We start from the raw sequence: 14,774 nt of genomic DNA on the forward strand, positions 1-14,774 counted from the left end.
CTTTTGAAAGACGACTTGCTTTACAAAGGCCACTGACTGGTGTAATCAAGCACTGCTGGCAAGCATGAAGTGTACTGTTTTTCAAGCCTTTTCATGGGCCAGGAAACTAGAGAGTCTGGGTAATCTACCTGGCTTTGATGCCAGGTGAAAAGGGCAGGGGGAGAAAGTGAGCCTAACAACCACCAACTGTATCTATCACCATCACCCCCTGATTACCTTCTGGAACAGGAAGGGGACTAGCATTCTATCCCAATGTCTGGTACATGTATGAATCCCTAGTTTAATGTATAGTGCAATATGTTTTACCATTCCATTCCTCCTGTATGATACCCTGCTTCACAATTCTATTTCAATAACAAGTCACCAGTCCGGGTGAAAGACATTCATCTCCTGGTGTTTCAGAGACGTCGTCCACCCGCTGCCCTCTGAACAGCAAAATCCCACTGAGACCTTGACAAGCTGTGTTATATGCATCCATTCCAGGCCACAGCAGGGTCATCCGCAGCAGAGAACACACACACAAACAGAGACTCAGGTCACAAAAAATTAAATTAAAATGAACAATATACCACATTACTTCTTACTAATACATTTGTTGTTTTAGAAACATTACGAAGCATGGTCATTCAGTACGTTTTTATAATGTAATTATGGCAACAACAAAAATATTTTTACTGGTAAAAGATCTGAGTGGCTGGTAGATTTCTCATCTACCTGCCACAGTGACTGGTGGACCAAAAAGCACATTTTAGGCCCTGCACAAACGTACTTACATAATCAGGGCTCTACTGCACAACCATTTATTTTGCATATGCACCTATTTAAAATAAAAAAATGCCTTTAATTTAACCAGGTAGGCTAGTTGCGAACAAGTTCTCATTAACAACTGTGACCTGGCCACGATAAAGCAAAGCAGTGCGACACAAATAAACAAGCGTAGAGTCAATAACACATTAGAAAAAAATAAAGTATATACAGTGTGTGCAAATGGCATGAGGAGGTCAGGCAATAAATATGCCATAGTAGCGGAGTAATTACAGTTTAGCAAATTAACACTGGGATGAAAGATGAGCAGATTATGATGTGCAAGTAGAAATAGTGGTGTGCAAAAGAGCAGAAAAGTAAATAAAGACAATATGGGTGATGAGGTAGGTAGACTGGGTGGGCTATTTACAAATGGGCTGTGTACAGCTGCAGCGATCGGTTAGCTGCTGGAATTTATTTATTTATACATCAGTGTGCCTCAAACAATTAAGGATTCTAGCTTCATTACCTCAAATATTTTGCATTGTGTTCCTACATTTATTTGTGTGCACCGAAGTTGAAAAGTGAGGTGTAGTGCCCTGATAAATATGATGTATGCACACACAAATGTGCAAGTACACAGTCACACATGGACAAGCAGACAAAAACATGCAAGCCAAGGTTTTCGTTAGCCGGTAATAGCTAGCTTTTGGACAAAAATACCAGTCGATGCGAAATGTATTTGACCAAAAATCTGCATAATTTAGTGGAATTATACAGATACAGAGTTTGAGGAGAAAAACGGTCTGACAACACGGGAGCTGCTGCTACAGCTCCTCAAAACAGCTTGCTTGTTGCTGCCGAATTGAAACACAAGCCCAATCGTTGCGCAACAATTCTAAATGCAATTGTGTGTTAAAAACTGCTTTGATGGCCACGAATAAACAGAGCTACTATTTTTATTTCTTAACTGGTAATTGAAGAGCGCTTCCCATTCGTCATTCAAGTACATAGGCAGGCTTCAGCAAGTCATACACCACTTTGCAATGAGCTGGAGGCCGTATGCATTTTAAAAACAAACTTAAAAAATAAATGTTTTACTTAATATGAGGCAAGTCTTACTATGTAAATGTGGAGGCAATTATTTTGTAAAGACTTCCTTATGTCATTGATATCAGTAACCAATTTCTCTCATGTTCTATTGGTTTCCAAAATCAACTTTCTTTCATTGTCCTGTATCCAAAAGGCACAATCCTAGTCATATTAATAACCAATGCTAGTTGTTGCATCTTTAGATCACCCATTTCTACATTTCTAACAGATGTTTTCTCCACTGTCAGATTAAACCACTTGCATGTGCGGTGTGCTTTTGACAAAAGGGTTTTCCTACTAATTGCGTTATAGAACAAACATAAGCGCAGCAATGCAGTAGGATACGCGCGAATGTTCGTTGTGTGCAAACTCAGCACGCATGTGTAGAAGGAGCGGTCAGAACACAAGTGAGTGAGTGAGACAAGGAGGGAAAAGGGAAATTAGGGAGAAGAACTGTGTGATGCTTTGCTTGGTTTCTTTTTTGTTGTTCCCCGCAAATGCACATGTAGTGGGGCAAAAAAGTATTTAGTCAGCCACCAATTGTGCAACTTCTCCCACTTAAAAAGATGAGCGAGGCCTGTAATTTCCATCATAGGTACACTTCAACAATGACAGACAAAATGAGAAAGAAAAAAAAGAAAAATCACATTGTAGGCTTTTTAATTAATCAATTTGCAAATTATGGTGGAAAATGTATAGCTTCCTGTGCCAACCGGACGTGCCTTAAATGGTGTCAAAGGGGCTGTTTCGAAGGGTTAAAAAGGTCAGATCTTTTCAAAACTTCATGTGTGATTGGGCAACCCCCATGAACTGTCAATCAGTAATGTCTCCCATAAAATATCCAAGAAACACACACACACACACAGCTAGGACAGAGGGACACAGTGTGGTGCGTAGAGACAGACAGTACCTGCAATAGTTACCTTTGTTCGAACTAAAAAAGAACCGTCAGACCTAGAGTTCTGAAACCTGTTCTAGACCTCAGGTCAATAGTGCGTGGTGAGTTACGTGGCTCTAGAAGGTTCTCGGACCGAGAAACAGCCTCATACATTTGCAATAACTTCAATTCATTTTGACCATTATGAAAATGAAGACATTTAGAAAAGTCCCAGAGTCACAAGACTAGGTCCATTGAAACCGGCTCGGCCCATTGAGACAGACCCCAACGTTTCTGTCCGATAGCTCATTCAAGAACCCCGTAGCAAGGCATGGAAAAAGTGGATTTTCAGCACCAATTAAGGTCTTACTCGGGCACCGAATGACCTATCGAGCCGAAACTTGGGATTCACGGTTGCTGCCCTCAGAACGAGACGCCCCACTTGACCATATTGCAAATGGTCAAAACATATGCCTTATGGACAAGTAAAATTTAAAAAATGATAATCAAATATGACAAATGTTCATACAGTTCTTTTACATGTGTAATTGACCCCCCAAAAAATGAAAGATTTTCGTAAAACGGTCCAGAAGCACTTTTTGAAGTGGGTGATAAGTTTTTTGATTTTTTTTTCTTCACATTTTCGACTTGACTTCCTATGAAATCATATTGCAAATGAACAAAACATATGCCTTATGGACAAGTTAAAAATAATAATAATAATTAAAATATGACTAAAGTATGTTGATACCGTTCTTATACATGTGTAATTGACAAAAATAAAAATAAAATAAAAAAAGATTTTCGAAAAATGGTCCAGAAAGCACTTTAAGGGGGTGATAAGTTTTTGAAAACATGTTCAAATTTTTACTCTTGGGTCTCGACTTGTGTTACATTTGCAATATGAAAAATTACGGTAGAGCGCACTCGCCATCTATTGGATTTTTGCAGTGTTACACTTGGCATTTGCCATATGGCATTTGCAATCAACTTTGAATGAAACAACGTCCAATTGAGTGGTATTGGACACCATGTATATGGTTGTTACAGTGCCAATATGTTCCCATTCATTTTTGTCCATTTCAAGGGGGAGTTCCCTTACACTTGTCAGGGACTGGTCTGGTCCAAATTCACGTTTCGCCACCCCCATTTCCATGATGAGTGCTAGCTAGCTAGCTAGCTAACTAGCTATGAGAGAATACTTGACGCTGTTCACTGAGGGTTCTTGCTAAATAAAATAGAAATAAAAAAGTTGACATTTTTAAATGGTTAGGATTTAGTGTAGTGATGTCCCAAGGATTCCACATAGCGAGGGAAAGCACATTGAGACCTAGGTCTCATTTGCAAATGTGCCCTGGGAACAATGCAAAGAATAAAATTATACACAATTTAAAACTATATTATATACACATTCAAACAAAACAAAACACATTCATCAATATAAAAATCCCTAGCCTTTCTCCTAAACTGACCCAGAGACAACACATCCAAATGAAACGTTACTTGGAGATCATTCCACATGACAGGGGCCTGGTGGGAAAAGGCAGATTTACCAGTTGCGTGACGTGGGCCTGGGCCTTCAGTGAGGTCCTACACAGTCCCACCCGAATTAATCCACCTCTTATTACCATCATTATGATGCCATGGCTCTAGACACTATACATTTAGACAGAAACGCAGTATAACCAGGCGTTGCGTCACCTTGAAATTGACATTTTTATTCAGAGAATTGCAGGGGAAGAGTACAATACAGTTCAACTAATAGGCAAGAACATAGTCGAGTGCAACAGAGTTATATTAATATTCTTCTTCTATCCATTTCTGGTCCACAAACTTTGAGCTTTAAGTCCCCCCCCCCCAAAAAAAAATACAGTGTGGTCACTAAACAGCACATTGTCGCACCCAAAGCAGTTTCACCGTGATGATAAAGACATAACTATTCACTGAAAATAAAAGAAAGAAAACAAATAAATTTGCAAAAAAAGTTTGTCTTGAGAATGGCATTATAATTATATCCTCGACCAAATCGATATCTTCTCCTCCTTCTGCCATTGTGGGTAGAAAAAACAGCTTAGTAGTACGCAAATTTATTTGTTTATCAAATTCAGTTTCCTGGTTCTGAGGTTCTGCATAGACCTGCCCATATAGAACCTGCCTCTCAATATTGGTAATCCAATCAAAAGACGTGCACGCACTACGCCTGCTAGCTGGCTCCTGTGGAACACTGGAGCCAGCCAGCAGGCGTACAATAGCCAACTCTAAAGCTCATTGGTTGACACTTTAAGCTACAAGCGCCCGCACTGTTGATTCTGAAGGCCTAGGGGCAGATTTTAGACCGCTGTCAACACATGATGGCTGAATATGATTGGATAAAAGATGTAACATAAAGACCAGCCCTCCAAATCTCAACCTGGGGCTGGAAGCAGTGCAACCAAGAGGAACGCTATGAAATGAAGAGTAAAACTCTTACTCTGGGGAATAATTTAATACATATTTGTGGGAAAATATATATATATTTTAAATTATATTCTGATGATGTTTAGGCAGCAGAGAAGGCCTTGCTGGCCCTGACGGCCCACCACTGAGATTTACCCAACTCTGTGGATACATGTGGAGTCTCCAGCATTAACCCTGTGATCTAGTGTTGTAATACGAGTTTCTATATTTCAACAATGATGTTAAGTAAATTGGTAGTTTTTTGAGCAAGGCTTTAAAAACAAAAACAGAATAAGGAAGTGACCTACGTGTTTTTAGCGAGGTCCAACCAACTTTATGATAAAGGATGCAGTGGTGACTGTCAAAACTGTCAGATGTTATTAAACAAAGTGCACTATGATAAATTGTGTCCAAGGGCTTCAAAACACTGGTAGCTGCATTCACTTATATAATATCGCCATCATCTATAACAGGAATAAATGTAGACTGAATTATCAATTTTCTACTATTTAATGAAAGGCAAGCCCTATTCTTATAGAAGAAGCCCAACTTAATTCTTAACTTCTTGACAAAATCGTCAAATCAAACTTTGTCACGTGCCGAATAAAACTGTGAAATGTTTACTTACAAGCCCTTAACCAACAGTGCAGTTCAAGAAGAGTTAAGAAAAAATAAATCAAAAGTAGCACAATAATGAGGCTATATACAAGGGGTACCGAGTCAATGTGCAGGGGTACAGGTTAGAGGTCATTTGTACATGTAGGTAGGGGTGAAGTGACTATGCATAGATAATAAACAGCGAGTAGCAGCAGTATACAAAATAATTGGAGGGGATGGGGTCAATGTAATAGTCCGGTGGCCATTTGATTAATTGTTCACCAGTCTTATGGCTTGGGGGTAGAAGCTGTTAAGGAGCCTTTTGGTCCTAGACTTGGTGCTCCGGTACCACTTGCTGTGCGGTAGCAAAGAAAACAGTCTATGACTTCTGGTGACTGGAGTCTCTGACAATGTTATGGTCTTTCCTCTGACACCGCCTATTATATAGGTCCTGGATTGCAGGAAGCTTGGCCCCAGTAATATACTGGGCCGTACGCATTACCCTCTGTAGCACCTTACGGTAGGATGCTGAGCAGTTGCCATACCAGACGGCGATGCAACCGGTCAGGATGCTCTCAATGGTGCAGCTGTAGAACTTTTTGAGGATCTGGGGACCCATGTCAAATCTTTTCAGTCTCCTGAGGGTTAAAGGTCTTGTCATGCCCTCTTCACAACAGTCTTGGTGTGTTTGGACCATGATAGTTCGTTGGTGATGTGGACACTAAGGAACATGAAACTCTCGACGTGCTCCACTTCAGCCCTGTTGATGTTAATGGAGACCTGTTCTGCCTTTTTTTGTAGTCCACAATCAGCTCCTTTGTCTTGCTCACATTGAGGGAGAGGCTGTTGTCTTGGCACCACACTGCCAGTTCTCTGACCTCATCCCTATACGCTGTCTCATCATTGTCGGTGATTAGGCCTACCACTGTTGTGTCATCAGCAAACTTAAATGATGGCGTTGTAGTCCTGTTTGGCCACGCAGTCGTGGGTGAACAGGGAGTACAGGAGGGGTCAAAGTACACACCCCTGAGGGGCCCCAGTGTTGAGGATCAGCCTGGCAGACATGTTGTTGCCTACCCTTAGCACCTGGGGGCGGCCCGTCAGGAAGTCCAGGATCCAGTTGCAGAGGAAGGTGTTGAGTCCCAGGGTCCTTAGCTTAGTGATTAGTTTCATTGACACTATGATGTTGAACGCTGAGCTGTAGTCAATGAACAGCATTCTCACATACATTACCATTCAAAAGTTTGGGGTCACCTAGAAATGTCCTTGATTTTGAAAGAAAAGCACATTTTTGGTTATTATAATAGCACCAACTTGATATTCCATTAAATGAAAATTTGCCGTTTCCAGCTACAATAGCCATTTACAATATTAACAATGTCTACACTGTATTTCTGATCAATTTGATTTTAGACAAAAAAAAGCTTTTCTTTCAAAAACTAGGACATTTCTAAGTGACCCCAAACTTTTGAACTGTAGTGTACATCGCCACCCCTTCTCTGCTGATCACAACTAAAAAATGCTGTAATTAGCAATGTCAATGTCATTATCCATGATCAAATCATTTAACCAAGTCTTTGATAAAAGAAGATTATCTGGATGTACGACACGAACACTGACAAAGTCCATATTTGATATCATACTTTGCACATTTAAAATGTAACAAACCCAGCACTTTGCAAGACTTAAAAACAGCAGGGGTGTCCATATTTACCCTAAACTGGTCGTTACTTGATCATTAAGTAAGTCAGGCACCCTAAACACAAGAGCCCATAGTGTAGGTGGTCGTCAGTGTAGAATCTACAGCATCTGCGTACCCAGTGTCCGTACGCCCTGAGGAAGACAGCGTCAGTGTAGAAGCTACAGCATCTGCGTACCCGGTGTCCGTACACCCTGAGGAAGACAGCGTCAGTGTAGAAGCTACAGCATCTGCGTACCCAGTGTCCGTACGCCCTGAGGAAGACCGCGTCAGTGTAGAAGCTACAGCATCTGCGTACCCAGTGTCCGTACGCCCTGAGGAAGACAGCGTCAGTGTAGAAGCTACAGCATCTGCGTACCCGGTGTCCGTACACCCTGAGGAAGACAGCGTCAGTGTAGAATCTACAGCATCTGCGTACCCGGTGTCCGTATGCCCGGAGGAAGACAGCGTCAGTGTAGAAGCTACAGCATCTGCGTACCCGGTGTCCGTATGCCCGGAGGAAGACAGCGTCAGTGTAGAAGCTACAGCATCTGCGTACCCGGTGTCCGTACACCCTGAGGAAGACAGCGTCAGTGTAGAAGCTACAGCATCTGCGTACCCGGTGTCCGTACACCCTGAGGAAGACAGCGGGGACAGTGGCTCAAAACAATGACAGTTTAATGTCACAACGCTGCAAGAAAAAAACAGAACGCTGTGGGTGCACGTCTCTTCCTCCTCCGGGATCCAATCACACTCCATTCACACCCTCCACGTGTAGAGCTGATAGCATCCGACGTTTGGCTCATTTCAGAAGTCCGTAAGGTGGGGAAATGCTCAAGATCCATAAGTTCCATTACAGTCGTCTCTTCGAAAAGATGTATCAACAAATGCAGTTAAACGCGAGGCGTCCAAAATCAGACTCTCATCCAGAGCTTTAATTTTCTCAAGTAAAGTAATGATCCTCTTCTTGCAGCATTTTTCCCGTGGCATTTGACACAGGTGAAATTTTCAGAAAGGTCCTTCACTTGGATGAGTGTGAACATGTCACATAAAATGCATTTAATGGCCTTATGGTCGGCGATAGAGTCAGAGTTTTCACTGTTTTGTGTAGAAGCAGGAGAATACCCTTTACTCAATTCAGCCATTTTGCTTGCCATTTAATTGAGGGTATGGACGTCCTAATGATCCCGGATAGCAAGGAACGTTCACTCAGGCAATGGCTTGGGGCGAGAGGTGTGCCAGCTGCAAATTTTGTGATTGACGTTTTTCCTTTCAACTGGCAAATACCAGGATTCAGTGGCTATGGTCTTAAAAATCGATGAAAACAGAGCTAAATACCAATACATTGAAAATGTTGTTGTTTTCCAGCTAAATAACATGATGCAGCTCAGTCTTCACAGGCATTTTTTGGGGCTGGACTCAGTAACACTAGAGTAACACAGTTTTTCTGTTAAAAATCGTGTCTTTCTGGTGGTGCTTACATTAATGTTATTTCCTCAAATTTAAGAAATCTGCTTTTTTTGCTATAATAATCAAAATATTGGCAGATATGGGTTATCTGAGAATATTTCCACTCTAAAATCAGATCCAAAAATGTCATATTGGTCGGGCTCTAGTCTTCAATACAAAAGGTCAACATTTATTTTTCAGGCCAAGCCACAAAGCACATTACGCCAAATTATTATTTCAATTGAAAATCATTATTTATAACCTTTATAACCTATATTTCCTATTCATTTTACAACTTATTTAATGTATATTTTCATGGAAAACAAGGACATTTCTGAGTGACACCAAACTTTTGAACGGTAATAATTAAAAGTCTGGCTACATTTTCTGGCACCTCCCTCCTGTCTGGACATGACAAACTATAGCCAATACACATAGGCTATCACCTACACTTTGACATGTAGGCTAATTGTGGATCAACATTTACATACACTTAACAGAATAGCTAGTGTTTTTCAGTTTAATTAGCTATTTTGTTAATGGCCTTGGTGCCCTGGCAGATTGGGTACCTCTTGAAGGCCAAATGGCCTTTTCCCTAAAAATCACAAAATTCCAGTTTTGCTTGTAAACAAACTACTGTTCTTTTCTAGGTAAGAATAGCTGGCCTCCAGGGGAAAATAGAGATTTGAGAGAAAGAGAGACATGTCCCCACAGCATGACTCATCTCCTGTTTCATGCCCAGCTGGAGGGTGGGTAGGAAGGGAGCTGTCACAACTGGGAACATTTAACAAGTCCCCAGATGATTCAGACTTAATTGATTCAAGGAAATAACCAGTTCAATTACATCTGTGCAATAAGAGAACCAGGATGGATTGTTATACTATTCTAATCATGGGAGCCGGTAATGGATTGTAAGAAACAATATTTTACTGACTAGAGGACCATTATAGAGTATCTATAAGGAATTACCTCAAGAACACATTTGAATGTAATGTGCTTTAAAAGGTAAACTTCACATGCATTGGCAACTCCCATAACAATCCCCCTCCCCCAAACACCTCATAATAACTTAAATATCAATGGGAGCCCCCCACAACTGTCAAAGATATCAATGTGAGGCACCCTCAAGAGTCAATGTGTAATTTGAACCCTGGAAATTCTCTATCCAAAATATATATCTGACTATGAACATCAAGTTCTCATTTCTTAAAATGGGAACATCAAGATGCTGCTCTGTCCCTCTACTAACCATGCGCAGCAACAATCTAGTCCCACCCCTTGTTCTATGAGCGCAGAGTTTCTGAAGGTAAACAAGAGCCACTCCCCCCTACAGTAGATCCGCACAGCACGCAGAGAGGTAGACTGAGATAAGAGTACTGAGCTTGTTCTAATTCTTAGATATGTGCGTGCTTACTTAGCCTTCCAAAACACCTCCCCTTTTTGGGAACGTAATTCACATGCGGCCATAATTTCAAATCCACAATTGAGCGACAGTGGATGGCAACAGTAACTTTTTCCAAATGCAGTTTTAGAACGCAATCGTTATTACCAAAATTATCCTCCTCTATTGTAATCTTTTCAACAGGCAGATCATTTTTGATCACATTAGCTAAGTGTATTTTCAGCGCCATACGTTGGCGAGCCGCGGTCCCTCCTCCCGCAAACATGCACACACTTGCATAAGTTGCCAATCATGTATTAGAATTCAACAAATAATTAAATAAATGTATTTCACCGGCGAATGTAATTTAACAGCACCTCGGGAAAATCCCGCTACCAAAATTATTTAATAACAGCAGTGAACATGACGCCCGTCTATAAATAATACTCGCTGCGTAGTTGGCGTTGCAAACATTGCTAGTGAACTGGGACCTGACATTTTCATATTTTATTCAATAAAAAAGTTGCAGTTGCATGATGTTCTACCCGTGCTCGCTATTTAGCTAGTTATCACAGCCATTAGACCCATGCACACTACACATTTCCCTACCCGCTCTGGAAGTGCGTGCTTCTCACCCTGTGCTACATGCTACTGCACCGTACCGTACTTCTTGGGGGAAGCAAGAAACCAAAATCTAACCCACCTTTTTATCTTGATTGCAGTCAGGGTCGGGCTGCGAAACGTCCTCGACTCTGGACGATGAGCGATGATGAGAAATTACGATATAATTTGAAGCTAACCACATGTAGCTAGCGACAGTGAATTTCACGGTGGTCAAATTCCAGTGTAGCCAACTTACCCCTAGCTAGCGAGCTAGTTAGTTAGCCCCCTGACTATTCACGTTGGTGACAGGACTATGCCTGCGAGGCTGTATGGTGTTGACAGCACGTCAGATGCTCTCCCAAGAGTCAAATATAAAAGTACCAATTTACGCCATGATAGTCTATCCGACAGTATAACATAACAGTCAACAAACCTGCGATGTCCGCATTCGCAGGTATCAGCTAAATGCAGTTAGCTACATTTAGCTGACTTTAGGAGTATATCATCCTTAAATCTAAATTCTCTAGCTAGCGAACGTGCTTGCAAGATAGCCGCATCCAGCAAGTCGGTTCTACTGTACGCTAGCTATGGTACAGCAAGGTAAGCTAACAAATATCATTTTGAAAGCCATGTCGCATTTCGAAAATAGTCCAAATCCAATGTGGTATTCCCCAGATCCTGATTTGTCATGGGAGTATGTTTTCCTCAAATCCAGTAGAGAAAAAAATTATGCCTAATTTTCAAAGAATGAGTCATGAAAGATAGCAAGCTGGCTCGTTTGGCAACGTTCCACCTAAAAACATATAGTCTGCTCCTTCCTTGCCTGCTCGCGTTCTTCTCTCTTGTGCGATTGCACTGGCGGGTGCGCAACCTTACAACAAAATAAGATCATACTTTAAACTCTTTTGGCGCCATATTAATGACGTATTTATATTTGCTGTCACTGAAAGACGATTCTAATATCTTTAAAATGGCTTACTTTCGCCAAACATCATGCATAGGCTCCAACCTGAAATAAGAAAAAGGGATTATATTCTTCACCTGTCACTCTTTTGAAAGTGAAAGCTACCGTTAAGTGGGCGGTTTGTTTGGGCGGGTTCATGATAGCAGCACAATAATAAACATTTACAGAGACAACGTTGAAAAAAACATATTTGCTAAATAATATTGTTAATGTTAATATTTGTCTTATTTTCATAATAATAAGGCATTGAACAAACATATACATGGAAATATAGTTAGGTCTACTTGCAAACGTTTAACTCAATATTCAATCGACTCATATCTACGATGTTGGTTCACACATTGACAAGTGATAGACCTATCAATCCACCTCATTTACTACAATGACATGTAAATAAGGAGTGAGCTGTATTTTGTAGATCTACGGTGTAGGTTATTGTATCAAGTAGTAATCGCACGCGCTTTCATGTGGCGAGCGCGCCTCCTACTTGCAGCTCCGGGGGCACCTGCAATAGCCAATAATGCATCGCAGGATTTTACATCAATGCTTGTTGTGCTTCTGACATGTGAACAAATACGCTGGCACGCATTTCTAGAACAAAAAAGAAAATACAAATGGTACAGTTCTTTCTTTAAGCATCTCATCCTCAGCAAGGGCAGACTATCTGACTATCATCCAATGTTCATTCCCCATTGCCCCCACTCCCCTTTCCATCATGACCACCAATGAAAAATAACTTCAAACCATATGTAGTTCATCATGAAACCCTATTCAGGAGACAAGGCGAAGAGGAGTGCATTCAGAGGAGTATTGGGACACAGATTCCAGTTTGACATCTTCGTCATCAGCACACACTATGCTGGCAGGTGCAGAAATGCACATTGCTATATCAGGGCCCATATCCTCAAAGTGTCTCAGAGTATGATTACTGATCTAGGATCAGTTTGGCCTTTTAGATCATAATGATTAAGATTAGATGTAGATGTATCACTCCTACTCTGAGATGCTTTTTGGATCGAGGACCTGGTGTCACTCCATCAGTAATGGGGGAATGCTCTTTTATACAAAGTTAAATGAGGCTGTGAAGGACACTGGATTTTTCTGGCACAGATTCAAATGTGCTGTAGCAGCCTTCCTGCCCCGCACCACAGGTGGGTTAAGTGCCTTGAAAAACATGCAATGCCTCTCCATGGCCGTTTGATTGTGTGCTCCATTACTGTCTACTGGACTCATCGTTTATTTAGCAGATATTCAGCCATGCTGCAATATATATTGTGTGAGTCCCAAAATGGCACGTACCCTTTTCCCTGTGTAAGTGCACTACTTTTGACTAGGACCCATAGGACTCTAGTCAAAAGTAGTACACTTTAAAGGGAATAGGGTACCAATTTATATACAAGACCCTCATAGGCAGGTCCCCCCTCACCCTCAGCTCACTCCTTAACATCTCCACTACCAATAGCAGCCTGCGTTCTGGTAGATGTATCACTCTGGTCATTCCAGAGCCAGCACTTGCTTTGGTCTTTGTTCATTCCAGTTTGTCTCCAATGACTGGAATGAGCTGCAAAAGACCCTCAGTCACATTCATCCCACCAGACTCCTTCAAAAATATATTAACTGAGGTGCTATCTGATCAATGTACCTGCTGATCATTAAGTCTGCTGTGTTGCCTTGGACTTTTCTGCTCTAACACACTATGAATATTTCTTATTGTTGTATATTTGATGAATTTTACAACAGGGTGGCACCTTAATTGGGGAGGACGGACTCGTGGTAAAGGCTGGAGCGGAATCAGTGGAATTCTATCAAATACATCAAACACATGGTTTCCAGGTGTTTGATTTCATTCCATTTACTCCGTTCCAGCCATTATTACGAGCCGTCCTCCCCTCAGCAGCCTCCACTGATTTGTATCTTTCCTCTGTAAAGAGTGTTTTATTCATTTGTTGTGATATTGTGTGTTGTCCTGTTCACTGTTACAATGTTATGCCTCTTGGCCTGGTTGTTATTGTAAATGAGAATGGGTTCTCAATTCACTTTTTTGGTTAAATAAACGCTCAATTATTTATTTATTTATAATTGGGATGCAGCCCTCCTCTCTTTAGAAGAGCCTGTGGTTAGTGTAAGTTGTCATTCTCTTTCACTCAAGGCCTATCCTTTGGGTTTGACTGTGGCTTCCAACAGTCTTTCAATCAGACCAGGGCATCCAAATGTCACCTACCTACATCAATGCCACTGTATCTGCTGATGGTTAATATTGCAATAACCTACTTGTCGGGAGTGTAGACTTGGTGCTAATAACATGCCAATTCTGATCATTCAGGGATTATATGGGTCATTTTCAGTCTGACAAACCTGGGAGAGGGACAGACTGAAACACCTGCAGAAAGAAACGTCATACATCAAATGAGGTTCATTATGGTCTAGACTGTCGACTCCTAAAATTATCTAGGCCATTCATTGATTACAGCTCTTTCATACTTTAAATCCCTATAGAGATCTTCAGCACAGCACTCTGCAGTATTTTATAATTATATGGTACAGGCCTAAAAAAAAACTGTGATTGAAAAGTGTGCAATGTTTTAAACTGAGATGTGAAGATGGTATCATTATCTCCTGAGGTAAAATAAGCTGAGCATCTAAAAATTATGATTTAGAATAGATCTACTATAAGAGACTATTATCATCATCGGTATATACTATATACTTATAAAGCCATCATTTGTTTTCCTCTACAAGCCTAGCTGACTGTATACCTCTCATACTTATCCCATTTGTAAGGCATTGTTGTACAAAGCATTTCAGGTTATGTCCCAAATGGAAACCTATTACCTATATAGTGCTCTGCTTTTGACCAGGGATTTGGGATGCAAACCCAGTCAGTGATATTGGAGTGGGGGGGTAATCCTTCCTTGGCTCATCACAAGCACGCTGCTGAAAAGGATACCTGTTG

The 14,774-nt window shown here is 41.1% G+C and overlaps 1 protein-coding gene across 2 annotated transcripts in view; it reads right to left on the minus strand.

Annotated features, from left to right (window-relative positions):
* LOC109873054 (protein Jade-1-like) overlaps positions 1-11,914 on the minus strand; it is a 228,137-nt gene extending 216,223 nt beyond the window's left edge. The window contains exon 1 of one of the 2 annotated variants that reach the window (XM_031807570.1): positions 10,958-11,914. In XM_031807570.1, coding sequence (XP_031663430.1) covers positions 10,958-11,059 — 102 coding nt within the window. In that variant the 5' untranslated portion in view covers positions 11,060-11,914. The remainder of the gene's footprint in view (positions 1-10,957) is intronic. The other variant, XM_031807571.1, reaches the window with a different exon arrangement.
* Positions 11,915-14,774: the final 2,860 nt, after the last annotated feature.

This window comes from Oncorhynchus kisutch, linkage group LG28 (assembly GCF_002021735.2).
Source record: "Oncorhynchus kisutch isolate 150728-3 linkage group LG28, Okis_V2, whole genome shotgun sequence".
Taxonomy (NCBI): Eukaryota; Metazoa; Chordata; class Actinopteri; order Salmoniformes; family Salmonidae; genus Oncorhynchus; species Oncorhynchus kisutch.